Source organism: Lemur catta, chromosome 1, assembly GCF_020740605.2.
Source record: "Lemur catta isolate mLemCat1 chromosome 1, mLemCat1.pri, whole genome shotgun sequence".
Classification (NCBI taxonomy): domain Eukaryota; kingdom Metazoa; phylum Chordata; class Mammalia; order Primates; family Lemuridae; genus Lemur; species Lemur catta.
In genome coordinates, this window is record NC_059128.1 from 65566184 (window position 1) to 65592624 (window position 26441).

The window sequence follows — 26441 nt, forward strand, 5'->3', positions numbered from 1 at the left end:
TGCCAGGCTGCGCCTCTGGGGCTCCTTGCTCCACCCCTGGTCCAGATTCTTCAGGATTCTCCGTGAGGAGATAACCAGGTGAGAACCGCTCCAGCTTTCTCTGCAGAGGGCAGGGCATGCTTCTCCCAGGAGCCAGGTTGCTGGACCAGAGGCTGCTGTCCCTCCCCTGAGCACTCAGCGCCTCGCCTTAGCAAAGCCCAGCCAGCGTGGCCGCATGCAAACCCCTCACAGAGATCCTCCTTCAGCATCGCCCAGGGGCAGGGGAGGCAGAACCCCGAGGAGGGGAGAATGCACTCAGGCTGGTGCCTCCCGCAGGGCGGTGGGAGGAGACCGCAGGACCTGTGGGAGGAGGAGGACAGGGAGAGGGGATGCAGAGCCTGGGCCCACCTCAGGAGTGACAGAGCCCTCCTGTCTCTGTCCCAGAGGAGCGACACGATGACCGACGCCCAGATGGCTGACTTTGGGGCGGCAGCCCAGTACCTCCGCAAGTCAGAGAAGGAGCGTCTGGAGGCCCAGACCCGGCCCTTTGACATCCGCACTGAGTGCTTCGTGCCTGACGACAAGGAAGAGTTTGTTAGAGCCAAGATTGTGTCCCGGGAGGGGGGCAAGGTCACTGCTGAAACTGAAAATGGCAAGGTGTGTGGGGCACAGTGGCAGGGCAGGAGGAGGGAGGGTTTGGGGGGGAGGTTTGGGGAGGGGCAGCTTGCAGTGGGAGCCGAGAGGCCTGGAGAAAAGCCAAGGCCACTGCGAAGGCCAGGACGTGCTCCGTCGAGCCCAGGGCCTGATCCTTCTCAGATGGGCCTGAGCAGGTGCAACAGGTGCCACTCAGGGATGTGCGCCCCTTGCCAGAGAGGATGCTGAGGGAGGACCTCAGCTGTTTTCCTCTTCAGAGGAGTGTTGTCGATAAAGAGGGTACAGACATGCATTAAATGAAGCTCCCCTTCTTGCACTGTATCCTCTCTCTCTTTGCCTCAGTTTCCTCCAGGGGTCCACTCGCTCAAATTCCCTTCACCCAAACCAAGAGCAAACTCTTACACCTAGATGAACACCAAGGGCAGAAACATTGGAGCTCAGTGCCCAGTCCCGGGGCTGGTGAGGCACTCAGAAGCCCCTGGTCCCTGGCTCCCTCACACCAGCCCTGAGAATTGCCACTGGTCACCAGCCGCTCAGAGCTGTGTGCCTCACAGACCCATGTGGAATAACAGGCCACGATCCACTGGGGCTCTGACTCTGATCCCAGCTCTGCCACCAGCTAGTCACCGTGCGGGCAACTCATTCAGTCATTTAGAGCCACAGCTTCCTCCACCATTCAAAGTGCTGGGATGCCTGCTGGCAGGGTCTAATGAGTTCAGGGCATGGCACACTGACCAATGCCAGTCAAGCCCCACTGACAGTGGCCGATAGGAAGCGTAGGGGAGATGGGTGAGCTGCTTTTGCAGTAGGGGTGAAGGTTTGCCCTGAGCCATTGACGTCCTGCGGCACTGCCCCCAGCAGACTGCGTAAGGCATGTGTGCACAGCTCCGAGAGCCGCTGGTCCCCAGGTCTGCCCTTAGACACCTGAAACACAAGGGTGAAGGGTGATGATCATGGGCACAGGGTCTGGGGACCTGACAAGAGAAAGGGACCTAGGACAGTCTCTAGGATGGGAGTGACAGTGGGCAGGTAAATTACCCGGGGAGAGTGTCCAGGGGGAGCTATGGGGTGGGGCTGGGGCACTGGTCAGGGAAGAGTAGGGGAGCAAGGCCAAGTCACAGCCTGTGGCCTGGGTGGAGGTCAGTGGGCAAGGCTGGCAAGTGCAGCTGGCAAGGGTCAAGGTGGGAGTATGCTCCCCCCATCCTCCTGCCCATGCGCCCTCTTTAGACGGTGACCGTGAAGGAGGACCAGGTGTTGCAGCAGAACCCACCCAAGTTTGACAAGATCGAGGACATGGCCATGCTGACCTTCCTCCATGAGCCTGCGGTGCTCTACAACCTCAAGGAGCGCTACGCGGCCTGGATGATCTACGTGAGTGGCTCCTACACACAGCACGGATTCGTGTCCTGGATGGAGGTCAAAGTAGTGCAGGGGCACTCTCCCGAGGAGAGGGGTGGGCAGTCTCCCAAGGGACCCAGATCCCATCTCCCACCTCCTCGCCCCTGGTCAGCTGCAGGAAGGGAAGAGCCAGCTGGAGTGACCAGGGATGCCCCTGCCTGCCACCACTGCCCACCCCCGGCTCTCCCCACCAACCTCCTTGTCTTCTCCTCCAGACCTATTCGGGCCTGTTCTGCGTCACCGTCAACCCCTACAAGTGGCTGCCGGTATACAACGCCGAGGTGGTGGCCGCCTACCGGGGCAAGAAGAGGAGTGAGGCCCCACCCCACATCTTCTCCATCTCTGACAACGCTTATCAGTACATGCTGACGGGTGAGCTCGGCGGCCCCTGACCTGTGGCCCTCAACCCCGACACCCACCAGCCCCTCAGCCCTGACCCATCGCCTCTCCTCTTTTCCCTTCCAGATCGGGAGAACCAGTCCATCCTCATCACGTGAGCAAGCGCCAACCATACACAGAGGGGCGTGGGCTGGGGGCACCCAGGCTGACACCTGCGGTGCAGGTGGGGAGGAGAGGTGCAGGGCTCTCATTAGAGGAGTGCCAGAGTGGTGACTGGTGACAGGCAAATCCTGTCGGGTGCTGGGCTCTGGTGGCCGGGCTTAAGGGGAGCGAGCAGTGCTGAGCTCTATGTAGAGACCAGAAGGAACCCTGAGTTCTGATTGGTCCCTGTGGCCCCCAGTGGAGAATCTGGGGCAGGGAAGACTGTGAACACCAAGCGTGTCATCCAGTACTTTGCCAGCATCGCAGCCATAGGAGACCGAGGCAAGAAGGACAACGCCAGTGCAAACAAGGTGCCACAGGCTCCACGGGGGTGGGGAGTGGGCGTGGTGGACAGGCTGACCCAGGTTACCCTGACCCTGTCCTCCCTGGTGGAGCAGTGGGGACACAGGGCTCCAGAGGGTCAGCGCAGTGTGGAAGACTGTCCTGGCAGGAGACACACACCCTGAGGTCTGTGCATGGCCTTTGGAGCCATAGACCCACCAGTAGTTCGTCCAGCCCCAGTCCCAGCCCCAGGGCCAGAGCAGCCTCCTTGCCATCCCACCACTGCCTGGAGGCGGACGGAGCTGAACCCTCCGCTCTGCTCCCTTTGCAGGGCACCTTGGAGGACCAGATCATCCAGGCCAACCCCGCTCTGGAGGCCTTCGGCAACGCCAAGACCGTCCGGAACGACAACTCCTCCCGTTTTGTGAGTGCCTCTGCACTGCCCACTGGCTGCATCCAGCCTTGGCAGGAAAAGCGGGTGCTGTTCTGCTGTGTCCAGTTGATTGTACTGAATCTAGTCTAGGGATATAAACAAATGTGTGTGCACGTGCATGCACACGCACACACTCACGCTCCAAACCCTCCCAACTCAGCCTGGCTCCCTGAGTTCTGGGAATCCCAGGAAAGAGACCCAGAGTCACCACAGCTGTTCCACAGCCAAGTAACAGCTGATCTGGGTCATAGTTTAGATTTTTCTTATGAATATTTCCAAAGCTCTTGCACACTGGAAGTGGGAAGAGAGCATAGGCTCTGGAGCCAAAGGCCTGATTTCCGCTTGCTCAGCAAGTCCCCACAGCTCTCGGAGCCCAGTTCCTTAGCTGTGGAACAGCGGTGCTGGTATCCACTTGCACATCTCGGGAGGAGTGCGTGCCAGTAGAGGCACGAGGAGGAAGCGTTCTGTGTGTGTTAGCCTGGCCCGGCTTCCATCCAGAGATCCTGGGTGAGACGTGGGGCTGGGCATCCTTTTCCCCATTTCACTGATAGGCAACTGAAACACAAACAGGTGGTTTGTATTTCCAGAACCATCCAGGGCATTGTGGGCTGAGTCGAGAGCCAAGATTCCATTCTGTCCCTTCTCTCACTGTCCCATCTGCCCCCAGGGGAAATTCATCAGGATTCACTTTGGAGCCACTGGAAAGCTGGCTTCTGCAGACATAGAGACCTGTGAGTACCCGCAGGGGCCGTTGTTGGGGGGGCCCTCTCTCATCTTTCCCTCTGTCTCCTGTCTTTGTCCACTTTGGCCTCTTGGCTTTAGTACCCTTTTTCTTTCAATCACGTCTTCTCCCCTGGCTCTCTCCATGGTGCTGTGGGAGCGCCCCCCACCATCTCCACCCTTTTGCTGGCTCTATTCTCTTTCCTTCCTCATCTGCCTTCCCCCCTCCCCCCACCTCAGATCTGCTGGAGAAGTCCCGGGTGATCTTCCAGCTGAAGGCTGAGAGGAACTACCACATCTTCTACCAGATCCTGTCCAACAAGAAGCCAGAGCTGCTGGGTGAGCCCAGCCTGCCCACCCTCCCCGCCGCCCTCCCCACAGCCTCCCTGTGTGCACGGCAGGGCCCTCCCCCTCCTCACTCTACCCGCCTCCCTGCTCACCCTTCTCCCCCTCCTCCCTTCCCCTTCCTCCTCCCTCTGTCTTCCCACCTTCTCCCTCCCTTGTTAGCTGGGCCAGCTCTCCCTTCCCCGCCTGCCTCTGCTCTCACCCCCCATGCACCTCACTCCTCCACTCCTCCTTCCACTCTTCCCTTGGCACGCGCCTTCCCTCATCACCCACCTGTCCTCCCCCACCATCCTCCCTCTCCCTTTTCATGGGGGGCCTCCGGTCCTCCCTCCCAGGCCCTGCTTCCACTCTCTCACTTTCCTTGGGCCTTCTCCTTGGTCCTCACTGACTTTCTTCTTCTCCATCCTGCCCTCTCCACCTCATTTCTCCCGGCCCCATCCCCTCCCGGCCCTCTCTGTCCCTTCCTTGCCCTCTTCCCGCCCCCTGGCCCCTGCCCTGCCCCTCGCTTGGCACAGACATGCTGCTGGTCACCAACAACCCCTACGACTATGCCTTCGTGTCCCAGGGAGAGGTGTCCGTGGCCTCCATCGATGACTCTGAGGAGCTCATGGCCACCGATGTGAGTGAGGAGACTGCTGCGGCCACACAAGGGCCCCTGGGGGTGCCAGGGCCACTGCTGCAACCCCCTCTTTGCTTTCTGCTGTGTCCCAGAGTGCCTTCGACGTGCTGGGCTTCACTCCAGAGGAGAAAGCCAGCGTCTACAAGCTGACGGGCGCCATCATGCACTACGGAAACATGAAGTTCAAGCAGAAGCAGCGGGAGGAGCAGGCGGAGCCAGACGGCACCGAAGGTGCGAGGGGCAGGCGGGCAGCGCTGGAGAGGCCCCGGGTGCTGGGCTTCCCACGCTGCGGCCTACAGTGGTACCTTTCAACAGTTCTTAAGGAATTAGGTTGACAACAAGGCTGTTTTTACCACAGTGGAGAAAGTGGAAGGAAACCAGGAGAAACATGAGAAGCAGGTGGTCAGAGAGTGGTGGCTTTTTCCAGGGGCAGGCTCTGCTCCATCCCATATGGTCCTGTCCCCAGGCTTCCTCTTCAGTTAGAACCCAGCTGGGCTGGCTCCCAGAGGACCTGAGGTGTGTGGAGTAGAGGGGTGGGGAGGGACAGAGATGTGGGAGAGGTGGACAGACAGGGAGTCCTCCCACAGTCCCACGGACTTCTCCACCTCAGCTGCACTAACCACAAGTGAGTTCGGGGCTTTTCCTCCTGTGCCCAAGACACACCCAGCCCCAGGAGGCACAGCCCAAGCTCTGCACATCGCCATCATTAGTGTGGGGTGTTTGCCTGCCCAGCCCTTGGGTGAGCCCCTCACAGGCTCATGCCACGTTCTATTTGGGAGGCAGCAGGCCAGGGGTCAGGACACAGCTCAGGGCATTGGTGTGTCACCCCCTCTGGGCTCAGTTTCCTCCTCAGTCCTCTGGAGGCTGCTGTGAGACTCTTTGGAGAAGGAGACGTGGAGACGTGAAGTGTGTTAGACAGATGCCCGGGAACTTTCCTCTTGGCCCACCTTCACAGACCCTTTCTCCAAGTCTGTCCAGATCAAAATGTCAGCTGGGTTTCACGAAAGCATGTCAACAGTTATCACAAAATTCTTGAAATTACACGAAATAAATCCCCTCTAAATAGAGAAATCCACATGTTGGATGGCACAACGGGATGGCTGGGAGTGGGGGATGGGTGCTGAACAACACACTCGTTGGGAGCCTTGATTTCCCAGCCAGTCAAATTGGTCAACATGTGAACTAAGAGCAGAGCACGCCCAGTCTGGGGCTAGATACTGGGGTGGAGAACACAGGAAACAGGGAACAGAGGACACCTGCCTCCATCAGCCACATCCCTGCCCTGGAGGGGCAAGGGCTGTAGTGAACGTAGGACCCAGTGCCTGTGAAAGGCCTAGCCCAGAGACGGGACAGAGAGACAGAGCTGGGAGGAGATGAGTGTGGCTGGAGGCCGTGGGCTAGACAAAGGGGCCTGGGCTCCTGCCTGACTCAGCACACGCTGGCTGTGTGACCATGGGCAAGCCTGTGCTCTTTCAGACCTCCACTTCCTCCTCTTTAAGGGAAGGAGGGTCAATTAAAGCGCTCACTCACCCCTTTCCCTCTCATTCAGATGCTGACAAGTCTGCCTACCTCATGGGGCTGAACTCAGCCGACCTGCTCAAGGGTCTGTGCCACCCTCGGGTGAAAGTGGGCAATGAGTACGTCACCAAGGGGCAGAGTGTGCAGCAGGTGTACTACTCCATCGGGGCACTGGCCAAGGCAGTGTACGAGAAGATGTTCAACTGGATGGTGACGCGCATCAACGCCACCCTGGAGACCAGGCAGCCACGCCAGTACTTCATAGGAGTCCTGGACATCGCTGGCTTTGAGATCTTCGACGTGAGTCAGGGGAGCCCTGGGAGTGGGCAGAACATCACTCACTCATTCGCACCCTCAACTGCCATTGCTGAGTGCCAGCCAGGGGTTAGCATGGGAAGGTGGTGGGGACTGTGTGGGATGGCAGAGGCAGTCATTGTCCCTGTCTCCAGGGGAAGCTCTCCTCGCTGCCCTGACCTGGGAGGGGACCAGCTGCACCCCAGCTGGGCTCGGGCACAGTGCATGGGCTCAGCCCTGGGCCGACCCCAGTGGCCACTCAGACACCCACCTACCTGCCTGCTCCCACCCCTCACTCCCCTGCAGTTCAACAGCTTTGAGCAGCTCTGCATCAACTTCACCAACGAGAAGCTGCAGCAGTTCTTCAACCACCACATGTTCGTGCTGGAGCAGGAGGAGTACAAGAAGGAGGGCATCGAGTGGGAGTTCATCGACTTCGGCATGGACCTGCAGGCCTGCATCGACCTCATCGAGAAGGTGCCACCTCTGCCCCACTGCCTGTGTCCTCCACCTCTGCCATCCCAGACAAGGAGGCAACCCCAGCCACTATACACCCAAAACACTAGAGTTCCCGGGATCCCAAGCCTCTCTCCAGGCTCAGCTTCTACTCACAGGGAAGTCATGGCAGGCATAGGACGAGCGCCTTCCTTCTTTCCCCAGGACCTTGCCCCTGTATGGTGGTCACCTCTCAGTGTCTTAAGAGTGAGATATAGTGAAGGAGAGGACCCTTGGCCCCTTGACATCCCATGAGAAGAAGCATCATTCATGGAAAGATCCTAGGCTAAGACTAGAGATGTTTGGCTTCCTCTCATCTTGCTGTGTGTTGAGAAATAAGCCAGTCTCCAGCCCCGCCTGTCTATAGGTGTTTCTTGGGAGGGACAGGGGCACTGGTGGCAGGCTCCCCCGTGCCAGGGCAGAGCTGCTCTCAGTGTGCCTTCGCTCTGCGAACACAGCACAGACCCTCACCCCACCCTAGCCACTGCCTTCAGAAATTGGGAGCTTCCGCACTGGCTCTGAGTCATTATCCCAAGATTCTTAACCCGGATTCTCATCTTTCAGAGGCCTCAGAATCACCTAAAACTGTGCAGGAGAAAAGCATACATGTGGGCTTGTTCATGTGTATGCATATATGTGTACATGCGTTGTTCTGGAGAGTCAGTCTTTGGCTTCATCAAATTCTCAAAAGGATTCCTGCCCCAAGAAAAGTCAAGAACCACCACAGTTTCTGAACTGCAGATTATTGTATAGAATCTGGGTCCTTCTAAGCATCCTTTGGAAAATTGCTACCAGAGTCACACAGATAGGCAGCTGGCCTGCCCCTGCAGTCTGGTGCCTCTGACACATCCGTCCCTGCCCTGGTGTCTCTGGGACAGAGAGCCATTGGGAGGAAGGGGCTGTGTTGTGAGGCTGTGGGGGCCTCAAGGGGTGATTAGGAGTGCATAGCTCTTTGTTGGGTCCACTGGGGCAGAAAGAGGCCAGACCTGAATGTAATTGGATTGAGGTTGATTTCAGGAAGATGGGCTTCCTATCTGGGCTTAAGAGGTACCAGCGCGGCCAGCAGTACTGGGCTGTAGAGTCTTTTGTCTGTCAGGGTGTGGGACTCTGGGAGCCTGGGAGTGCACTCAGTGACTCTGTCTCTACCTCTCACCCTGCCCTCAGCCCATGGGCATCATGTCCATCCTGGAGGAGGAGTGCATGTTCCCCAAGGCCACCGACATGACCTTCAAGGCCAAGCTGTATGACAACCACCTGGGCAAGTCCAGCAACTTCCAGAAGCCACGAAATATCAAGGGGAAGCCGGAAGCCCACTTCTCCTTGGTGCACTATGCTGGCACTGTGGACTACAACATCCTGGGCTGGCTGGAAAAGAACAAGGACCCTCTCAACGAGACGGTGGTGGGCTTGTACCAGAAGTCCTCCCTCAAGCTCATGGCCACGCTCTTCTCGACCTATGCTTCTGCCGATAGTGGTAAGGGGGCAGCCCCTACACTGGGCCAGGGGACTTCTGGAGGCACGAGGGGTCAGGGTCCTGCTGCTTCAAAGCACGTGACTCCAGAAGCAGAGGGAGCCCGGGAGCCAGCCCACAGCAGTCCCTCTGTACCTGCCACTTTCCACCTTGTGTTGCGGATGGTGGTGTTTCCTCAAGACTGTGAGCAACTGGAGGTCGGTGAGAGTGGCGCCCGCCCCACCGGAGCGTGCCCAGCGTGGAGCAGTGCATGCAGGAGTCCTCAGTAAATGTGAAGAGGACCACTGAACAAATGAGCCTCCAATCCAGAGAAGGAAGAGAAGGGTGTGGGTTAAAATGAAGAGGATAAAGTATGAGGAGAAAAGTAGAAAGGGGAAAGATATAAGAATGAAAGGTGAGGCCGGAAGAGGGAGGGATGGGGCACTAGCGTTATTTCAGTGCCTGCTCCACGGCAGGCATTGGTGAGCTGCCTCACATCTTGATCTTATCTAATGCTCTTTACAACTTCTATTAGTGCTGTCATCCTCATGGAAAACTGAGACTGACTTGGAGAATAGCTTGCCTGAAGTCACACAGCTACTGAGCAGCGGAGCCCTGCCTCTGCCTGAAGGCTTCTCTGCTTTCAAGCTCTTGGTCATTGTTCCTTCTCTTGTTTTTAGCGGATAGCGGTAAAAGCAAAGGAGGCAAGAAAAAGGGCTCATCCTTCCAGACAGTGTCAGCTCTCCACCGGGTAAGCAGGGCCCAGAGCAGCCAGGGCACCTGTGGGGCAGGCCTGGCTCGGGCCTCTTGGCTGCACCGCCGTGTCCTGATGCTCGGAGTCTGGGGAGGAAAGAGGCCAGAGCTATGTGGGGCTTTCTGGTATGTAGCTTCCACACAAACCTGAACTCACATCATAAACTATGTGTCAAGCCCCTGGCCCTTTGATTGTTCTGGTGACAGGGTGGCTGGGACCCAGGGCTCAGGGACCTAAGGGATGGTCCTTGTGGCCCCTAACTCCCCACCTTCATCCACTCCCAGGAGAACCTGAACAAGCTGATGACCAACCTGAGGACCACCCATCCTCACTTTGTGCGCTGCATCATCCCCAACGAGCGGAAGGCTCCAGGTGAGCCAGGGGGAAGGCCACAGTCTGGGGAGGATGCCTGGCATCACTTGCCCTAAGGCCGACTGCTGCCCTCCCCTCTCGCCGCAGGGGTGATGGACAACCCCCTGGTCATGCACCAGCTGCGCTGCAACGGCGTGCTGGAGGGCATCCGCATCTGCAGGAAGGGCTTCCCCAACCGCATCCTCTACGGGGACTTCCGGCAGAGGTGGGTATGGGGCTTCCCCAGAGCTCAGGGAACAGGAGCAGCTGGGCTGCCGTGAAGGGAAAGGGCGTCTGCCGGTGGCCCTGGCATTCTGCGGGCAGGGATCAGTGCAGAGCGTGGGTGACTCCGGCACTTCGCTCCCCAGGTATCGCATCCTGAACCCAGCGGCCATCCCCGAAGGGCAGTTCATTGACAGCAGGAAGGGGGCAGAGAAGCTGCTGGGCTCCCTGGATATTGACCACAACCAGTACAAGTTCGGCCACACCAAGGTGAGCACAGGAAGCAGACAAATCAGTTAGAGGAAGACATCTCTTGTCCCTTGACTCCTCACCTCATGACTCCTTTCCTTTCACCAGTCAGCTTGGCAACATCTCTGCCCCGCCTCCCCGTGCTACCCCTCCCAGTGGGACATCCAGCACCACTCCTGTCACCCCAGCTCCCGCTGCTGTGCACCTCCTCCCTCCAAGCCTGTCCTAGTAGTCACCCTTCCCACCATGCCCCGCCCCACCCCTGCCTAGCAGCCCAGGCCCAGCGCACACTTCCCTGCAGGTGTTCTTCAAGGCGGGGCTGCTGGGGCTACTGGAGGAGATGCGGGATGAGAGACTGAGCCGCATCATCACGCGCATCCAGGCCCAGTCTCGGGGCCAGCTCATGCGCATCGAGTTCAAGAAGATCGTGGAACGCAGGTGAGGCAGGAGGGAAGGGAGAGTTGCTGCAGAGATGTGAGAGCAAACAAGCAGCACCAACTACTGAGAGTCAGAAGACCTGGCTCCAGATCCAGGCTCCACCACTGACTAGCTGGCCTGGGCAAGTTACTTTGCCACTCTGGATCCATTTTGAACTCTTTTTTAAAAAAATAAAAAAGAAAATTCCCTATAGGAGAATACAAGTTAAGACTCCAATGAGATACCATTTAAAAAAACACTAGATTGACAAAAATTAAGAGGTCTGACCACACTTGCTTACAAGTGTGTAAATTAGTGCAACCTCTTTAAAAAACAATTTATCATTATCTGTTAAAGTTGAACAACTGTATACTTTTCAGTTTTGCCCCTGAGTGCATTCCCACAGAGAAACTCCTACATGTGTGCACCTTGAAATGAAAAAGAATCTTCATAGCAGTGTTGGTCATAATAGCAAAGATCTGGAAACAACCCAAATTTCCATTCACAGGAGAACAGATAAATAGTATTATAGTCATTCAGTGGAATATTACACAGCAATGAAAAAGAGTGAACCACAGCTCCTATGTCTGAACCTTAAAAGCATATTGTTGAGTGAACAAAAGCAAATCACAGAAGGATACATACAATATGATGCAATTTTCATAAACTTCAGAGTATAATAATTAAAACCACCAATACATTTTTAAAGATACATACATATACGGTTAAAGTTTTTTATTCAAAAAAGTAAAGAAAGGAAAAACAAGATTCAGAGTAGTGGCTGCTTCCAGTGGGGGGACCAGGGAAGGGTCCAGGGAGGAGCCACAGGTAGATCCAATGACTGGTGCTTTTGTTTGGGGTGGTAAGTTCATGGATAGCCATTTTGTTTTCATGCTTCATAAAGTACATATATATTATAGATATTCCTATATGTAAAACACTACATAATTTTTAACATAGTGAGGTTCTTATGAGAATAGAAACACTGAACATGGTAAACAGTCTATAACTGGTAGCTTCCATTACTACTAACACCCCAGTAGGGAAGATATAAACATTCCTTTCATTGGTTAATTAATAAATACCTATTGAACAACTCCATGTTCAGTGTAGTGATATTGGGGGTGGGAGTATATGCAAGGAGTAAGGTTACAAGACGGGACTCCTAGTGCCTACAAACTTGCTTAGATGGGGGAAGCCAAGTGCAGTTGGGCCCATGATTGTGAAGTGCTCTAACATAGTGTCCCTCCCTGCCACCATGTTTCCTTGTCAGGGATGCCCTGCTGGTAATCCAGTGGAACATTCGGGCCTTCATGGGGGTCAAGAATTGGCCCTGGATGAAGCTCTACTTCAAGATCAAGCCATTGCTAAAGAGTGCAGAGACAGAGAAGGAGATGGCCAACATGAAAGAGGAATTCGGGCGCATTAAAGAGTCGCTGGAGAAGTCTGAGGCTCGCCGCAAGGAGCTGGAGGAGAAAATGGTGTCCCTGCTGCAGGAGAAGAACGACCTGCAGCTCCAAGTGCAGGCGGTGAGGCCATGTGATTATTTCTTCAGCTCTCCCCTCCCCTCCCCTAGATTATAGTCCTTCATAATCAGGGACTGAGTGTCTAGGAGCGCCCACTCTCTTTAAGATGCTGAGTCTCTCCTCTCTTTAATCATCAGCTTCCTCCGTGTCCTCTTCTTCCAGGAACAAGACAACCTGGCTGATGCTGAGGAGCGCTGCGACCAGCTGATCAAGAACAAGATCCAGCTGGAGGCCAAGGTGAAGGAGATGAACGAGAGGCTGGAGGACGAAGAGGAGATGAACGCCGAGCTCACTGCCAAGAAGCGCAAGCTGGAAGATGAGTGCTCTGAGCTCAAAAAGGACATTGATGACCTGGAGCTGACACTGGCCAAGGTGGAGAAGGAGAAGCACGCAACAGAGAACAAGGTGAGGGCAGCTCCCTCTGGCTCCAGCCCAGGTCTCCCCAGGACTCCCAGACCAGAGTGTGGTCCTGGTCCTTGACATGAAGGTCTCCAGGATGATGACCTCTGACCCTAAAGGGGGTGGGGTTCTTGGTCACAGGTGAAGAACCTGACAGAGGAGATGGCTGGGCTGGACGAGATCATCGCCAAGCTGACCAAGGAGAAGAAAGCTCTGCAAGAGGCCCACCAGCAGGCCCTGGATGACCTTCAGGCTGAAGAGGACAAGGTCAACAGCCTGACCAAGTCTAAGGTCAAGCTGGAGCAGCAGTTGGATGATGTGAGTAGTAGGAACCATGCTTCCTCTCTCAAGGTTTTGCAGGCAACACCATTGGTCCTGGTCTCTAGAACTAACTTTTACGGCCCCTGGAGCTTTTTTGCTCTCTTCAGTTTCTCACTAGGCTGTGTTCCTGAATCATTTACAGTCGCAGGATTTCTCTGCTGGTTTGACTTCCAATCCCACTGGACTTCGAGTTAAGAAGGCAGCAGAAGAGCGTGCACTGTGGATTCCATGTTTTCTACACTTCACTCATTTTCTTCTCTCCGTCAGCTGGAAGGGTCCCTGGAACAGGAGAAGAAAGTGCGCATGGACCTGGAGCGAGCAAAGAGGAAGCTGGAGGGTGACCTGAAGCTGACCCAGGAGAGCATCATGGACCTGGAGAATGACAAGCTGCAGCTGGAAGAAAAGCTCAAGAAGTAGGAGCCCATGGTGGCCGGGAGAGGCTAATGAAGGTGTCTGGCCTGGTGGAAAGAGCACCGGGTGCTGTGCCCCCAGTGGCCACGGTTGCCTTGGGCATATTGGGAATGAGGGAACCACAGCCCTCCCCCTTCACTCTCTGGGCCAGGGGGAGGGAGCTGGCTCTGGCATGCTAAGGCAAAAGAAGAGAATGTGCCCAGAGGAAGAAGGACCACCTGTCACCCACAACCCCCACCCTTCTCCTCCAGGAAGGAGTTTGACATTAATCAGCAGAACAGTAAGATTGAAGATGAGCAGGCACTGGCCCTTCAGCTGCAGAAGAAACTAAAGGAAAACCAGGTAACTTTCTTCCCAGAGCAGCCAAGGGGGAACTCAGTGGCCGTGAGGTGGCTGAGGCTATGGAGCTGCTCAGGGTTCTGGAGAGTATCTGGAACTCCATGCATTCCCATAGACCCAACCACCCCCGATTCACAGGCTCCCGGGAACAACAGCCTTCCCCTAGTAGAGCAAGAATGTGTTATTTTAGCAAAACTATTTGGGGGGGGGTAATCATACCCACTAGAAGGGCTTCTCTTCCTGAGACATGCTCTGCCTCATGGACTTTCTGCTCTGGGACAAATGATGGGGCTCCATTCTCCTCTAACCCTCCCTTTGGTAATTCTCCTCTCTGTATAGTGGTGACCACTCATGGATCACCTTCCTATGGGCTGCTCTGTTCATGTCCTTCCTGGTACTAACCCCAGCCACTCACCCGGGCTAAGTCCCCATAGGGCACCCACGATGGGAATCAACTCCTACAACCTCGAGCAAGTCACTTACTCTCCCCAATCCTCAGATTCCCTTCTCATCTGTAAAATGGGACTGACAATACCTGCCTTACAGGACCAGAGGCAATAATGTATATGAAACCACTTTGTCAACTAGAAAATTCTATATAAATGTCATTTAGGTATACTCCCCCAATTCCTTCTCATTCCCTCTGCAGGACAACATTAAATGAACAGCCACAGTCTCTCTTACAATTAGTGTACCTCAAACTCTAACTGCTTTTAGTCTCAGGTTTGTCATAGGAGCCCTGGAAGTAAGGCAATTACTCTCACCCCCATTTTATAGCTGCAGAAGCTACATGGGCAGATCTGGACATAGTGACCCCAAGGGTAACAAGCATTCAGCTACTGAGGCAGAACTTTGTCCTCTCATTTTCTGGTCATACTGTAGCCAGTAAAAGAGCTAGTCTCCCCTCAGTACTTGGAGCCCATGGCTCAGGCTGCTGGTAACATGTGAACACAGTTCTACTCCTCTGGGGCTGCCGAGGGCCTGCCGTCAGTAATAATTTGACCTCCTGTCTTCTTGGATGCCCCCTCTGGGTTTTAGCTAGACTATTGGGTTATCCCAAGGTTCTTCTACCCTAGATCTGGGCAACTTCTCTGGCCTCTTGGACTCAGAACCACAGTACTGTTATCTTTACCAGGTCTTGGCAATGGGCTGTGGCTCCTCCCTCTTCCAGCTGAAGGTGGCATACAAGTCCCACCTTCTCCATCCTGGGAGCAGAGGCATGGTGGCCCTCTCTGTCCAGCTGCCAGGACCACCCAGGCACTGTCCGTTAAAGCTGTCTGTAACCCCAGATGAAAGGAGTCCCACCAATCCTCCCCTTTGCTCTTGGCTAGCCAGACAACAGATCAAAATGGTAGATGAGACATTTTCCCAATTTAGTTAAGACCAAGGTTAAGGCCAGAAATATGAGATAGAAGCATGATAAAGAAGAGAGCACCCTGCTAGCACTCACCTGCAAGAGAGCAATAAAGCTGAAACTCAGTCCTGGGCCTAAATAAGGCAAGCCCTGGAGAATGAAGAATGTGGTTGATTGAACTTTGTGGTTAACTTGGAAAATTACAAAAGAATTGATTGTTTCAAGGCATATTGTTGCAAATATTTTTAAAATACAAGCACCTACTTTCCTGTCTTATGGATAGCAGAGCAGAGCCTAGTGAATCTGTGCACACTTAGAGATTCATGATTGCGCAGGATCTCAGGATCCTCCTGTGGACCCAGATTCTCAGGATTCAGGGCTGCAGATGCTCAGACTGGGTCTGGGAAGCCCTCAGGAAATTCCTTGAAAGTTTGGCTTCTACCAAATTCCTACTGATGGCCTGTGCATTAGAGAATGTTTAGCAGCATCCCTGGCCTGTACCCATGAGATACCAGTAGCAACCCCCCCCCCCACCAAGTCATGACTATCAAAAATATCTCCAGACTTTGCCAACTGTTCCCTGGGCTGTAGAATTGACCCTAGTTGAGAACCACTGCTCAAGAGAGACCTGAGTCCTTGGGAGCCTTTTAGAGCCCTGGGGTGGGGGCTCTGGTGGAGGGGTCCAGGCGGTGGGTCCGAGCCCTCTGTGTCTGGCCCAGGCACGCATCGAGGAGCTGGAGGAGGAGCTGGAAGCCGAGCGTACCGCCAGGGCCAAGGTGGAGAAGCTGCGCTCAGACCTGTCCCGGGAGCTGGAGGAGATCAGCGAGCGGCTGGAGGAGGCCGGCGGGGCCACGTCCGTGCAGATCGAGATGAACAAGAAGCGCGAGGCCGAGTTCCAGAAGATGCGGCGGGACCTGGAGGAGGCCACGCTGCAGCACGAGGCCACGGCCGCGGCCCTGCGCAAGAAGCACGCGGACAGTGTGGCCGAGCTGGGCGAGCAGATCGACAACCTGCAGCGGGTGAAGCAGAAGCTGGAGAAGGAGAAGAGCGAGTTCAAGCTGGAGCTGGACGACGTCACCTCCAACATGGAGCAGATCATCAAGGCCAAGGTGGGCGCTGCTCAGCCTTACCTCACCTTCTTCCTCCAGACAGCTGTGCTGTCCTTCCACCTTCTCTCTCTACCTGCCATCTCCCTTGTCCTTCTCACTGCCTTCATCAGCCCTTGGTCTCGCTTCCTCTCTACACTGCCCACTCCTCACCCTCACTCACATTTGTCTCCAAATCCCTCCTCAGATTGTGCCCTCCTGCCCTGCCCCATCACCGTCCTGCCCTCTATGCCCTCCACACCTCAGCCCCTCTCTTCCTTCCTCTGGTCCACACCTCCCCTCCCACACTCACCCTTCCGTGTCCCTTGCTGCCTGAAGGCAAACCTGGAGAAGATGTCTCGGACGCTGGAGGACCAGGCCAACGAGTACCGCATGAAGCTGGATGAGGCTCAACGCTCCCTCAATGACTTCACCACCCAGCAAGCCAAGCTGCAGACCGAGAACGGTGGGTGCCCTCAACCTGCCTGCCCTGACTGTCTGGAGTAGGGCATTACTTGCCCCTTCCAGGGCCCACAAGCCCCTCATTCCACCTCCAGGAGAGCTGGCCCGGCAACTGGAGGAGAAGGAGGCGCTGATCTCCCAGCTGACCCGAGGGAAGCTGTCCTACACCCAGCAGCTAGAGGACCTCAAGAGGCAGCTGGAGGAGGAGGGCAAGGTGAGGCCACCATGGGCAGCAGGCCAGGCTCGAGGGCAGCCCCAGAACAGTTAACCTCCATGGCAGCCTAGAGCTGGAGAGAGGCCACTAACGGAAGACCTTCTAATCTAGTTTCTTCTACCCTGCAGCTAAGCCACACCAAAAAGTCATTTAATGCCTCTTCCCTTATTTGTAAGCGGGGGGAGTGGGCAAACTGGGAAGTTACTCAAAGATGCTGAGATGCCATCAGCCCTCACGCTGTGTGAGGCTGGGCTTGGTTGAAGTAAATAGATGTGAGAAGGATCCAGAGAATGGAGGGGGCAGGGATTCCCTCCTACCTTCTGGTGCCCGCCTCCCCCCAGGCGAAGAACGCCCTGGCCCACGCACTGCAGTCGGCCCGGCATGACTGTGACCTGCTGCGGGAGCAGTACGAGGAGGAGACGGAGGCCAAGGCCGAGCTGCAGCGCGTCCTGTCCAAGGCCAACTCGGAGGTGGCCCAGTGGAGGACCAAGTACGAGACGGATGCCATCCAGCGGACTGAGGAGCTCGAGGAGGCCAAGTGAGCTCCAGACAGGCCCATCCTGATCCTCAGAGAGGAAGGAGAGAGAGGACCTAGGGTGGGGACAGGCAGAGTTGTCATGGGAAGGAGGTGGGAGAGACTTGGTGGCCACAGAAGTGGTGAAAGAAAGCCTGGATCCTGCACTCTGTGAACCCTTTCTGGCCCTGACCCACTTCCTATGACGGGCGAGCTTTTGGCCCGGGTTATACCTGATGCTCACGTATAAGACGAGCAAAAAGCTTGTTGGTCAGAGGAGCTACCGTCGATCAGCCTGGTGTGGAGGAGCAGGGGACACTGACACCCAGATGCCACCGCATGTAGGGAGGATGCCTGGGCAACCGGTGCTGGGGGACTCTGTTCTAGGACCGGTCGCGGTGGCTCCCTCAAGGCTGGGCTTCCGGCATGCCAAGGAGCTGTGGGCAGGGGGTGCTTCCTCCTCGTTGGCAGTCGGTGGAGGGAAGGTCGACCCAAGGCCCCACTGCTGCCAAGTAGAGTCACACACACACCCCACCTGCCCTGGCAGGAAGAAGCTGGCGCAGCGGCTCCAGGACGCCGAGGAGGCCGTGGAGGCCGTCAACGCCAAGTGCTCGTCGCTGGAGAAGACCAAGCACCGGCTGCAGAACGAGATCGAGGACCTGATGGTGGACGTGGAGCGCTCCAACGCCGCCGCTGCAGCCCTGGACAAGAAGCAGAGGAACTTTGACAAGGTGGGCTGTGGGGGGGCCACAGCCAGTGTGCGGGGCTGGTGGGGGACCTCAGTGTGAGGCCAGAGCCATCCTGCTTGGAGACGAGGGAGGAGGCCTGAGCCCCGGGGGCACGGGGTGGCCTGGGACATCCCCGGGTGGTGGGGCTGAGGCTGGGGGCTGGGGGTTGCTGCACAGTGAGCCTCATCCCTGTGCCCGTCCCCGGGCAGATCCTGGCCGAGTGGAAGCAGAAGTACGAAGAGTCGCAGTCAGAGCTGGAGTCCTCGCAGAAGGAGGCGCGCTCCCTCAGCACTGAGCTCTTCAAGCTCAAGAACGCCTATGAGGAGTCCCTGGAGCACCTGGAGACCTTCAAGCGGGAGAACAAGAACCTTCAGGGTGCGCTGGGGGCCTGAGAGGCTGGGGAGGGGCTGGTGGCAGGGAGGCCCATGTTGGGACAGGCTTTGAGCTTCTGGCCCTCTGATCCCCAGAGGAAATCTCGGACCTGACCGAGCAGCTGGGAGAAGGAGGAAAGAATGTGCACGAGCTGGAGAAGGTCCGTAAGCAGCTGGAGGCAGAGAAGCTAGAGCTGCAGTCAGCCCTGGAGGAGGCCGAGGTGAGAGCCTGGTGCTCCCTGCTCCTCCAAAGTCTGCCACTGTCTCTCACCCCTCCCTCACCTGGGCATGGTCCCCACCCCAAGACAAAATCTATTAGTTCTGTATTCTTTGTCATCCAAGGTCATCTACCCACTACCCATGACTACCTCCAAAGCCAAGGTCTGCAAAAAGGAAAATGTCACAGTCTGATCATAGGCCAGAAGGCTTTTGTTCCCCCACCAGGTTTTCAAAGTTGGAATCTGGCCCTTATAATAACTCCTCAGACAATGGGTAGGAGCGTGGCCTCCAGAGTCAAACAGACTTGAGTTTCAAACTCAGCTTGCGGACCTCTGATGTGTCACTGGGCAAGATCCTTCAACTCTCTCTGCCTCAGTTTTATCATCTGTGAAATGGGATTTATTTTACATACCTCATAAGATTTTATGCATGATTATTATGAAGATTAAATGAGGTAACACACTTAAGCATTTAATACATGTTAGCTATTGCTATTATTCATTTTTAAGCACCTGGGCATAGCTCTGAGTTTTTTAGCTTCTAAATTTTCTCACTGAAGGGTGAGAGGCCTGGGAAACAAACATAAAATTTTGAATTTGTGGTTATAAAATTCTTTCCTTTTTCTATAATGTTTTAGATGAGTCAAGAACTCAGGCAATGTTAGTGCTAGACGGTCCAAACACTCCTTGACAAAGGAAGCCCAGAGAGTCTGGCACTGCCTCCCCTACAGCACCTTGGTGGGCATGGGGTGCAGGTCCCACCTCCCCATTTCTTCCCACCTCTTTTTCTCAGGGCTATGGTCCTGGCTGACACCCTGCATCCTCCCAGCCTCCCTCCTACACCCTGTCCTGTGCCCTGTCTGCCCTGACCCCCTCTCCCCACCCCTCCAGGCCTCCCTGGAGCATGAGGAGGGCAAGATCCTCCGGGCCCAGCTGGAGTTCAACCAGATCAAGGCAGAGATCGAGCGCAAGCTGGCAGAGAAGGATGAGGAGATGGAGCAGGCCAAGCGCAACCACCTGCGGGTGGTGGACTCGCTGCAGACCTCCCTGGACGCGGAGACGCGAAGCCGCAACGAGGCCCTGCGGGTGAAGAAGAAGATGGAAGGCGACCTCAATGAGATGGAGATCCAGCTCAGCCATGCCAACCGCATGGCTGCCGAGGCCCAGAAGCAAGTCAAGAGCCTCCAGAGCTTGCTGAAGGTACACGGAGACCTTGAAAGCAGGCGGTCACCTCACCCAGAGGGGACTGGCCCCATGTGGCCTAGTGAAGTGGTGGTGTCCCGTTGCAGGTGCCAGAGCCCTCTGCCCCTGGGTCATTGCAGAGACCTGTGAGGGCCCCTCCTGAGCCACCGCAATGGGCTCTCCACTGAGGCCACTTCCACCTAACAGCCTTGGGAAGGGCAGCGAGGCCAGCTCCCTACCTCATGCCCCTTCTCCTGGTCCTCAGGACACCCAGATCCAGCTGGATGATGCGGTCCGTGCCAATGACGACCTGAAGGAGAACATCGCCATCGTGGAGCGGCGCAACAACCTGCTGCAGGCTGAGCTGGAGGAGCTGCGTGCCGTGGTGGAGCAGACGGAGCGGTCTCGGAAGCTGGCTGAGCAGGAGCTGATCGAGACCAGTGAGCGGGTGCAGCTGCTGCACTCCCAGGTGAGGGGCCCTGGGGATGCCATGTGGAAACCTGCTCAGTGTCAGAGCCCAGGACATTTGTAAAAACCAGATGTTCTAAGTGAGCATGTCTATCCAGGGTTACAAATCATATCATCTCTTGGGCCAACTCTCATCTGTTAGTAGTGGCTGCCAGAACCACTGTCTTGAGAAAGAGGTCTAGACTTAAAAGCTAAGAGTGACATGATTGATTGGTGATGCCTGCCAACGCCACAAATCTGGGAGAAATAGAAAGCATGCTGTTATTTGATATCCTTGATCTAAAAGGCTACCTCCAGCTTGCTCTGTAAAGATGAGAGTTTGGGAGTTTAAAGAAGCATAACTGTATTTCTTGCAAACCAAACTCTGGATAGAACACCATTTTTCTGCAATCCCATCCATAGTACTTTCAGTTTTACTCTGCAATGAGTTTTTGTGCCCACCTATTGTAGTGCCTGGTGGAGTTTTGTTCTGTAATCCAGTATGTATGGGAATGACATCATCCTCTGACCTTGTCCCCTCTTCCTTACCCCACCACATTCTTGTTATACCTAAAGTCATTTCCAGAATATTGTCCTAATAAAAACGTTTCCATTTTCCTTGGAATATTGCCATGCTCTGACATAAACCATGTTACTAAAGAGCTCAGGAGTAGAAGTGTAGACCTTTTGCTATTTGAAGTCTTTTGTCAGAGCTGAGTAATTGTAGACCTAATATCCAGAACATATCCATTTCATAGGAAAAGGGAAAGCAGGTGCAAAACAAGGAATATCCTAAAAGCAGTGCTTGTTATTTTAAAAAAATGACCACCTTTCGTTCCCTCTGGATAAAGGTGTGGAATCAAATAACAAAGCACAGTATATATGTGATGGCTTTCTCTCCCCATGTCTAGAACACCAGCCTCATCAACCAGAAGAAGAAGATGGAGTCAGATCTGACCCAGCTCCAGTCAGAGGTGGAGGAGGCCGTGCAGGAGTGCAGGAACGCTGAGGAGAAGGCCAAGAAGGCCATCACGGATGTGAGTGACCACCCACCCCTCCCCTAAAGACACAAATGAGGCCCTGCGTCCGGGCAAGGCCACTGTGCTGTGACACCAAGTTGACTTCGCAGTTCTGTAGGTTTGAGGGCCTGAGGGAAGAAACACACAGATGGAAGAGAGGAGACCTTTCGGGGAAAGAGGCCAGGGTGGGCCCTTGTTCCGTGATACTTCTGCCCTGTGCACAGGCCGCCATGATGGCAGAGGAGCTGAAGAAGGAGCAGGACACGAGCGCCCACCTGGAGCGCATGAAGAAGAACATGGAGCAGACCATTAAGGACCTGCAGCACCGGCTGGATGAGGCCGAGCAGATCGCCCTCAAGGGCGGCAAGAAGCAGCTGCAGAAGCTGGAGGCGCGGGTGCGGGAGCTGGAGAGCGAGCTGGAAGCGGAGCAGAAGCGCAACGTGGAGTCGGTCAAGGGCATGAGGAAGAGCGAGCGGCGCATCAAGGAGCTGACCTACCAGGTGCAGCTTCTCTGGCCCCACACAGGGCCCTGCTGCACCACCTTCCAGGAATGCCCCGAAGCCCTCCTGCCACCTGCTCCTTGAGATGCTATCTGTAGATTAATCTTTCCCATTCTCTGCAGTCGCTTTGGCTTGAGTCCATACATTTTTCTAGCAAATGGAGAATCTACTTCTACTTCCTGAGAGCTCTTTTAACCGGCCTTTCTCCAGGCTTTTTAATAACTCCAAGTGCTACCATGAAAGCTTCAGAACAGTCCAAAGAGTCTTTTCACCTTCTACCAGCCTGACAGGGAGGGACACTGTGGCACTTTAGGGGTAAGAGTCAGTTGATGGGAAAAGACTGAGATATTTTCCATGGAACGTCTGCCAGAATGTTCTCAGACCTCCATCAGCATAGCTCAGAGCTTTTGCCCTTGGCTTATTATTTTTAGTGTGCCTGGGAAGGAAAGACAGAGGAGATAAAGTCATCAGTGCATTTGACAGATGGACACCAGAGGCACAGGAAAGAAATTGCGGATGTAGAACCCCATGTTTATTGCAGACAAAAAGTGGAAATGGCATCCTAGCACATGCAATGATTTGGAGACAGGAATGATCGAGTAACATCAGAGCCAGTGATCCTCCTGCCTGAATTCTGGCCCAGTACGATATGTTAGAATACTGAGCTATAATAGATTAGGATAATCTGGATTATGACAATACCCCCTTCTTTCTGCATTCCTCATTATTCCTCTCCTGGTCACTCCAGAACCACTGGCCAAGAGCACGTATTTTGCTCCAGGTTGGAGTTTCTCCACCAGATTGGAGCTGGAACAGACCTGGTGCCTCCACATTCCACTGGGATCTGGGCCCCTCTCCCCGCTCCCAGCCTTACAACAGAAGCCCTCATTGCTTCCTGGATCCCTGACTGAGAACCTTGCCTTGCCCCTTTGACCTATAAGTAGAGTCAGAAATGGAATCTTCCCCACCACCTCTTTGACCTGAGCCATTGGAGGGAGCGGCAGCCAGGTGTGGGGAGAAGAGTGGAACCATGGGGGAGGGAAAGGTGACTGCACTTGCTCCTCTCCCAAAACTGGTTTCTTCCACCCGTCCACCCCAGACGGAGGAAGATAAGAAGAACCTGCTGCGGCTGCAGGAGCTGGTGGACAAGCTGCAGCTGAAAGTCAAGGCCTACAAGCGCCAGGCTGAGGAGGCGGTGAGTTCTCTTTCATAAACATGCCCACTATGTGTGAAAACCAATGAGTGTCCCCCACAGCAGGGCCTGGACAAAGGGTTTGCTATAAATGTTAATTCTCAAGCATTTATTATACTCATCTGGTGTGCTCAAAGCTGTGTCAGGCACTCTGAGTTAACACACCTGTCCACGAGCTGCTTATAATTCATACACCATCAGCCCAAGAGGAGGCAGTGTAGATGCGAATGCAGGCCATGCAGCAGCCAGGGCTGAAGGCCAGAAGGTGGCCTGGACGGGGACCCGACTCCTCCTGGAAGGCACAGGGCAGTGGGGAAAACATCTGGGTGGACATGAGGTGTTGACGAGCACGCCTACACAGGAACCCGGGGTTGGGAGTGTCTCTGTGAGTCATGGTGGGGCAGGTGCAGTGAGACTGGATTCTGAGGGGGCCCAGACCAGGCAGCACGGGATTCATCTTGGCAGTGGATGGCCGGGAAGGATTCCAAGTGCTGGACAAGTTTGAGGAGGGTGCCAGGTGCAGGCTGCCCTTGGGAAGGCTGTTACAGGACCACGGGTGAGGAGCAAGTGGCTCAGGGACAGAGAGCTGGACCCCACCCTCACAGCCCCTCTCCCCTCACCCTCCCATCCTCCCACCCCACAGGAGGAGCAGGCCAACACCAACCTGTCCAAGTTCCGCAAGGTGCAGCACGAGCTGGATGAGGCGGAGGAGCGGGCGGACATTGCCGAGTCCCAGGTCAACAAGCTGCGGGCCAAGAGCCGCGATATCGGCGCCAAGGTGGGTCCCTCCCCTGGGCTCTGCTGGTCACCCCCACGTCAGCATGCCCCCTAGCATGAGTGCCCCTCAGGGTGGGCACTCCTTGTTCTATATGTGGGGGGACCCCCCCAAGGGTCCCACAGCACCCGTAACCTGGGAATCCACCCTCCTGCTCAAACCAGCCCCCTCTCCAAAAAGCCCCAGTCCTACCTCCTAAGCCACAAGCACCCCTAACATGGGACCCCAAGATCCCCAGAACCCTAAACTCTCCCTCCAAAGGCATCTCCCTGGGGGCCCTCGGGATTCCTCCCCACACTCTTCCTCCCTCGTGCGAGCTGTCCGCTCACACATCTTATTCCCTTCTCAGCAAAAAATGCACGACGAGGAGTGACGCCGCCTCCGAAACCTCACCCTTGGTAACATATAATAAATATGAATGCCAGCCTCTGCCTGAGCCACTCTGTCCTTCCTGCCAGCTGTCCATCCTGGGGCAGGAGTGTTGGTGGCCCGAGAAGAGAGAGGCCCCAGAGCCTGTGTCAGATGCAGCAGCTGGAACACCCCACATCTGTAGAGAAGGAAAACCAAGGCCCAGGGAAGTGAAGGGTCCTGCCTGAGGTGGCACAGCCATGGGTCCCAGTTCTGCTCAGTTAACCACACAAGGGAGGAGGGGGAGAAATTTCAAAAGTGGAGAAAACAAAGGCACTAAAATGGTGAGCCAGTTCTAGATCATGGGAGGTAGAATTTTGTTGCTAAAGCTGAAGCCAACCTCCCACCTCTCAGGCTGTAGAGGTTATAGGTGTCCTTGGATACCCACCCTTTCCAAAACGAATTTCCCACTGATGCCTGGAGGGGCTTGGAGCTGGCTGGGGACTGCGATATGGGGAAAGGAGATGAGAGAGATCTCCCGCTAATCAACGCCCTCCCTGTCATCCCCCAGGGGTCTGACCCCAGCCTCTGTGAGTCAGCCCCTTATCATGAGGGCAGCCTGAGACTCTGGGGCCGGCTGACACTGAGCCCAAACCAGTGTGCGGTGAGGACCAACCCTGGGCATTGCTTGTCCCATTTTGGCTCTCACACTCGCAGACAAGCACAGGTCTGTGTACAGGTACACACCACACGCTGCATTTCTGCTCTCTCTGAGCTCCTACCAGGGATGGTCTGGCCCACGACACACAGCCACTCAGGGGACAGGCCTGGTCCTGACCCCATTCTGGTCTGACCCCACTCCCCACTGGCCCTTGCAGTCAGACTCATCCCTTCACCTGGCACCCCATTGCCCCGATTCCCCAAGCTTTGTCCACCCCCCACCCCCCCCCAAGGTCAGTCAACTAATCTTGAGAATAGATTGTGCCTAAGGCCCTGAGGACTGTGAGTGGACATCAGAGAAACACAAAATCTGGCTTGTTCTAGCCAAGCAGGGGCTTCCAGCCCTGATGGGGAGCCAGGACACAAGGACAGGAAGACAGGAAGCAGGAAGCAGGAGGCAAGAAAAGTCAGACCAAGAGAGGAGAGGCCACCACCACGGGCAGCAGAGCACCACCACCAGAGTTCCAGACCTAGGGTTCAGGCAGGACTTGGGAGCTGGGGCCTGCCACTGGGAGGAGCACCCCAGAAGAAGAAGGATTGTGTTTCAGGGCAGGAGCACGTCCGCATTAGAGAGAGGAGACAGCAGGTCAGCTTGGATGGAGCTGCTGAGCCAGGCCAGGCTGGGCCACTCAGGCTCGGCAGGGTGTCCTGGCTGCACTGGACTGTCATGGGCCCCATAGGGCTGATGCCCGGGCTGCAGCAGTGCCCGCTTCAAACTCCCCTGGAGCTGAGCCCTTCCGTAGCATTCATCGTGGAGAGCCCTTCACCAGCTTGTCTCTCTTCCAGTCTGTGAGTGCTCAAGAACAGGCCCACCTGTAACCTCTGAACCCCTGGTGCCCAGCACAGGGTCTGTGCACGGGAGGCCCTCAGGATATGTGTGCTGAGGAGCTGGCAAGCTAGGAAGGTGCGTCCTCCAGTAGAGGGAGCTGCCGATGAGGCTGGCCAATTTTTTCTAGTTACGAGGGCACTCACTACAATATCCAGAGCACCTGTTCAGGTGTCAGGAGAGCTGGATTCTAGCCCTAGCTCTGTCACAAATAAGAGAGTCACTTCCCCTGGCTGGACCTCAGGGCATTGAGCCAGCTGATGTCTAAGAGCTTTTCCAGAGTCAACATTTTGTTCTCGAACTTCTGGTCTCAAGCAAACCTCCCACCTTGTCCTCCCAAAATGCTAGGATTACAGGTGTGAACCACCACGCCTGGCTGCTCTTTCCCTGTAACCTGCAGGCCATGTCCTCCCCACACCACAAGAGGGGGCTCTACACACGCCCCAGGCGAGGACTTCTCCTTGGGCCCCCTAACCTGTGTGACCAGGTATGGCGGGTGGGCACTCACATCAAGAAGGCTTGTGCCTCCTCAGATACAGAACTCCGGGTGCCCAGCTACCAGGCACACCACAAAGTGGCCTCACGCACGGCGTGGTAGCGTGGAAGTTCTGTGTTGGAGGGTGCCTTCCGCTTCTTCATGCTAGCCCCCACCTCCCCACTGCTCAGACCCGGTCCCAGAGGGAGCCCACGACCTGCTCCAGCAACATTTTCCTGAATACTTCTTGGCATCTTGATCTGCCTAAGTTTTGGAGAAGAAAAAGGCTCACCAG

The 26441-nt window shown here is 55.5% G+C and overlaps 1 protein-coding gene across 1 annotated transcript; it reads left to right on the forward strand.

Annotated features, from left to right (window-relative positions):
* Positions 1 to 24206, forward strand: LOC123620271 (myosin-6). The gene is made up of 38 exons (XM_045525365.1): positions 1 to 78; positions 424 to 636; positions 1861 to 2004; positions 2247 to 2403; positions 2497 to 2524; positions 2771 to 2882; positions 3185 to 3277; positions 3954 to 4017; positions 4247 to 4345; positions 4867 to 4970; positions 5063 to 5201; positions 6520 to 6788; positions 7089 to 7259; positions 8442 to 8751; positions 9408 to 9478; positions 9766 to 9853; positions 9941 to 10058; positions 10201 to 10324; positions 10605 to 10741; positions 11994 to 12249; positions 12409 to 12651; positions 12787 to 12963; positions 13234 to 13379; positions 13629 to 13719; positions 15790 to 16179; positions 16495 to 16621; positions 16713 to 16831; positions 17173 to 17369; positions 17893 to 18076; positions 18283 to 18448; positions 18541 to 18665; positions 19554 to 19862; positions 20110 to 20313; positions 21203 to 21328; positions 21535 to 21810; positions 22910 to 23005; positions 23646 to 23780; positions 24127 to 24206. Exons 2-38 carry the CDS (start codon positions 436 to 438, stop codon positions 24148 to 24150), a joined length of 5820 nt encoding a protein of 1939 aa, XP_045381321.1. The 5' UTR covers positions 1 to 78; positions 424 to 435; the 3' UTR covers positions 24151 to 24206.
* The last annotated feature ends 2235 nt before the right edge of the window (positions 24207 to 26441 follow it).

Bases quoted from the DNA above. Each gene is read 5' to 3' on its own strand.
- LOC123620271 (XM_045525365.1), top strand. From the start codon at position 436: ATGACCGACGCCCAGATGGCTGACTTTGGGGCGGCAGCCCAGTACCTC. The intron at 12,964-13,233 runs GTGAGTAGTAGG...TCTCTCCGTCAG, and splicing joins TGGAGCAGCAGTTGGATGAT to CTGGAAGGGTCCCTGGAACA. The intron at 23,781-24,126 runs GTGGGTCCCTCC...TTCCCTTCTCAG, and splicing joins GCCGCGATATCGGCGCCAAG to CAAAAAATGCACGACGAGGA.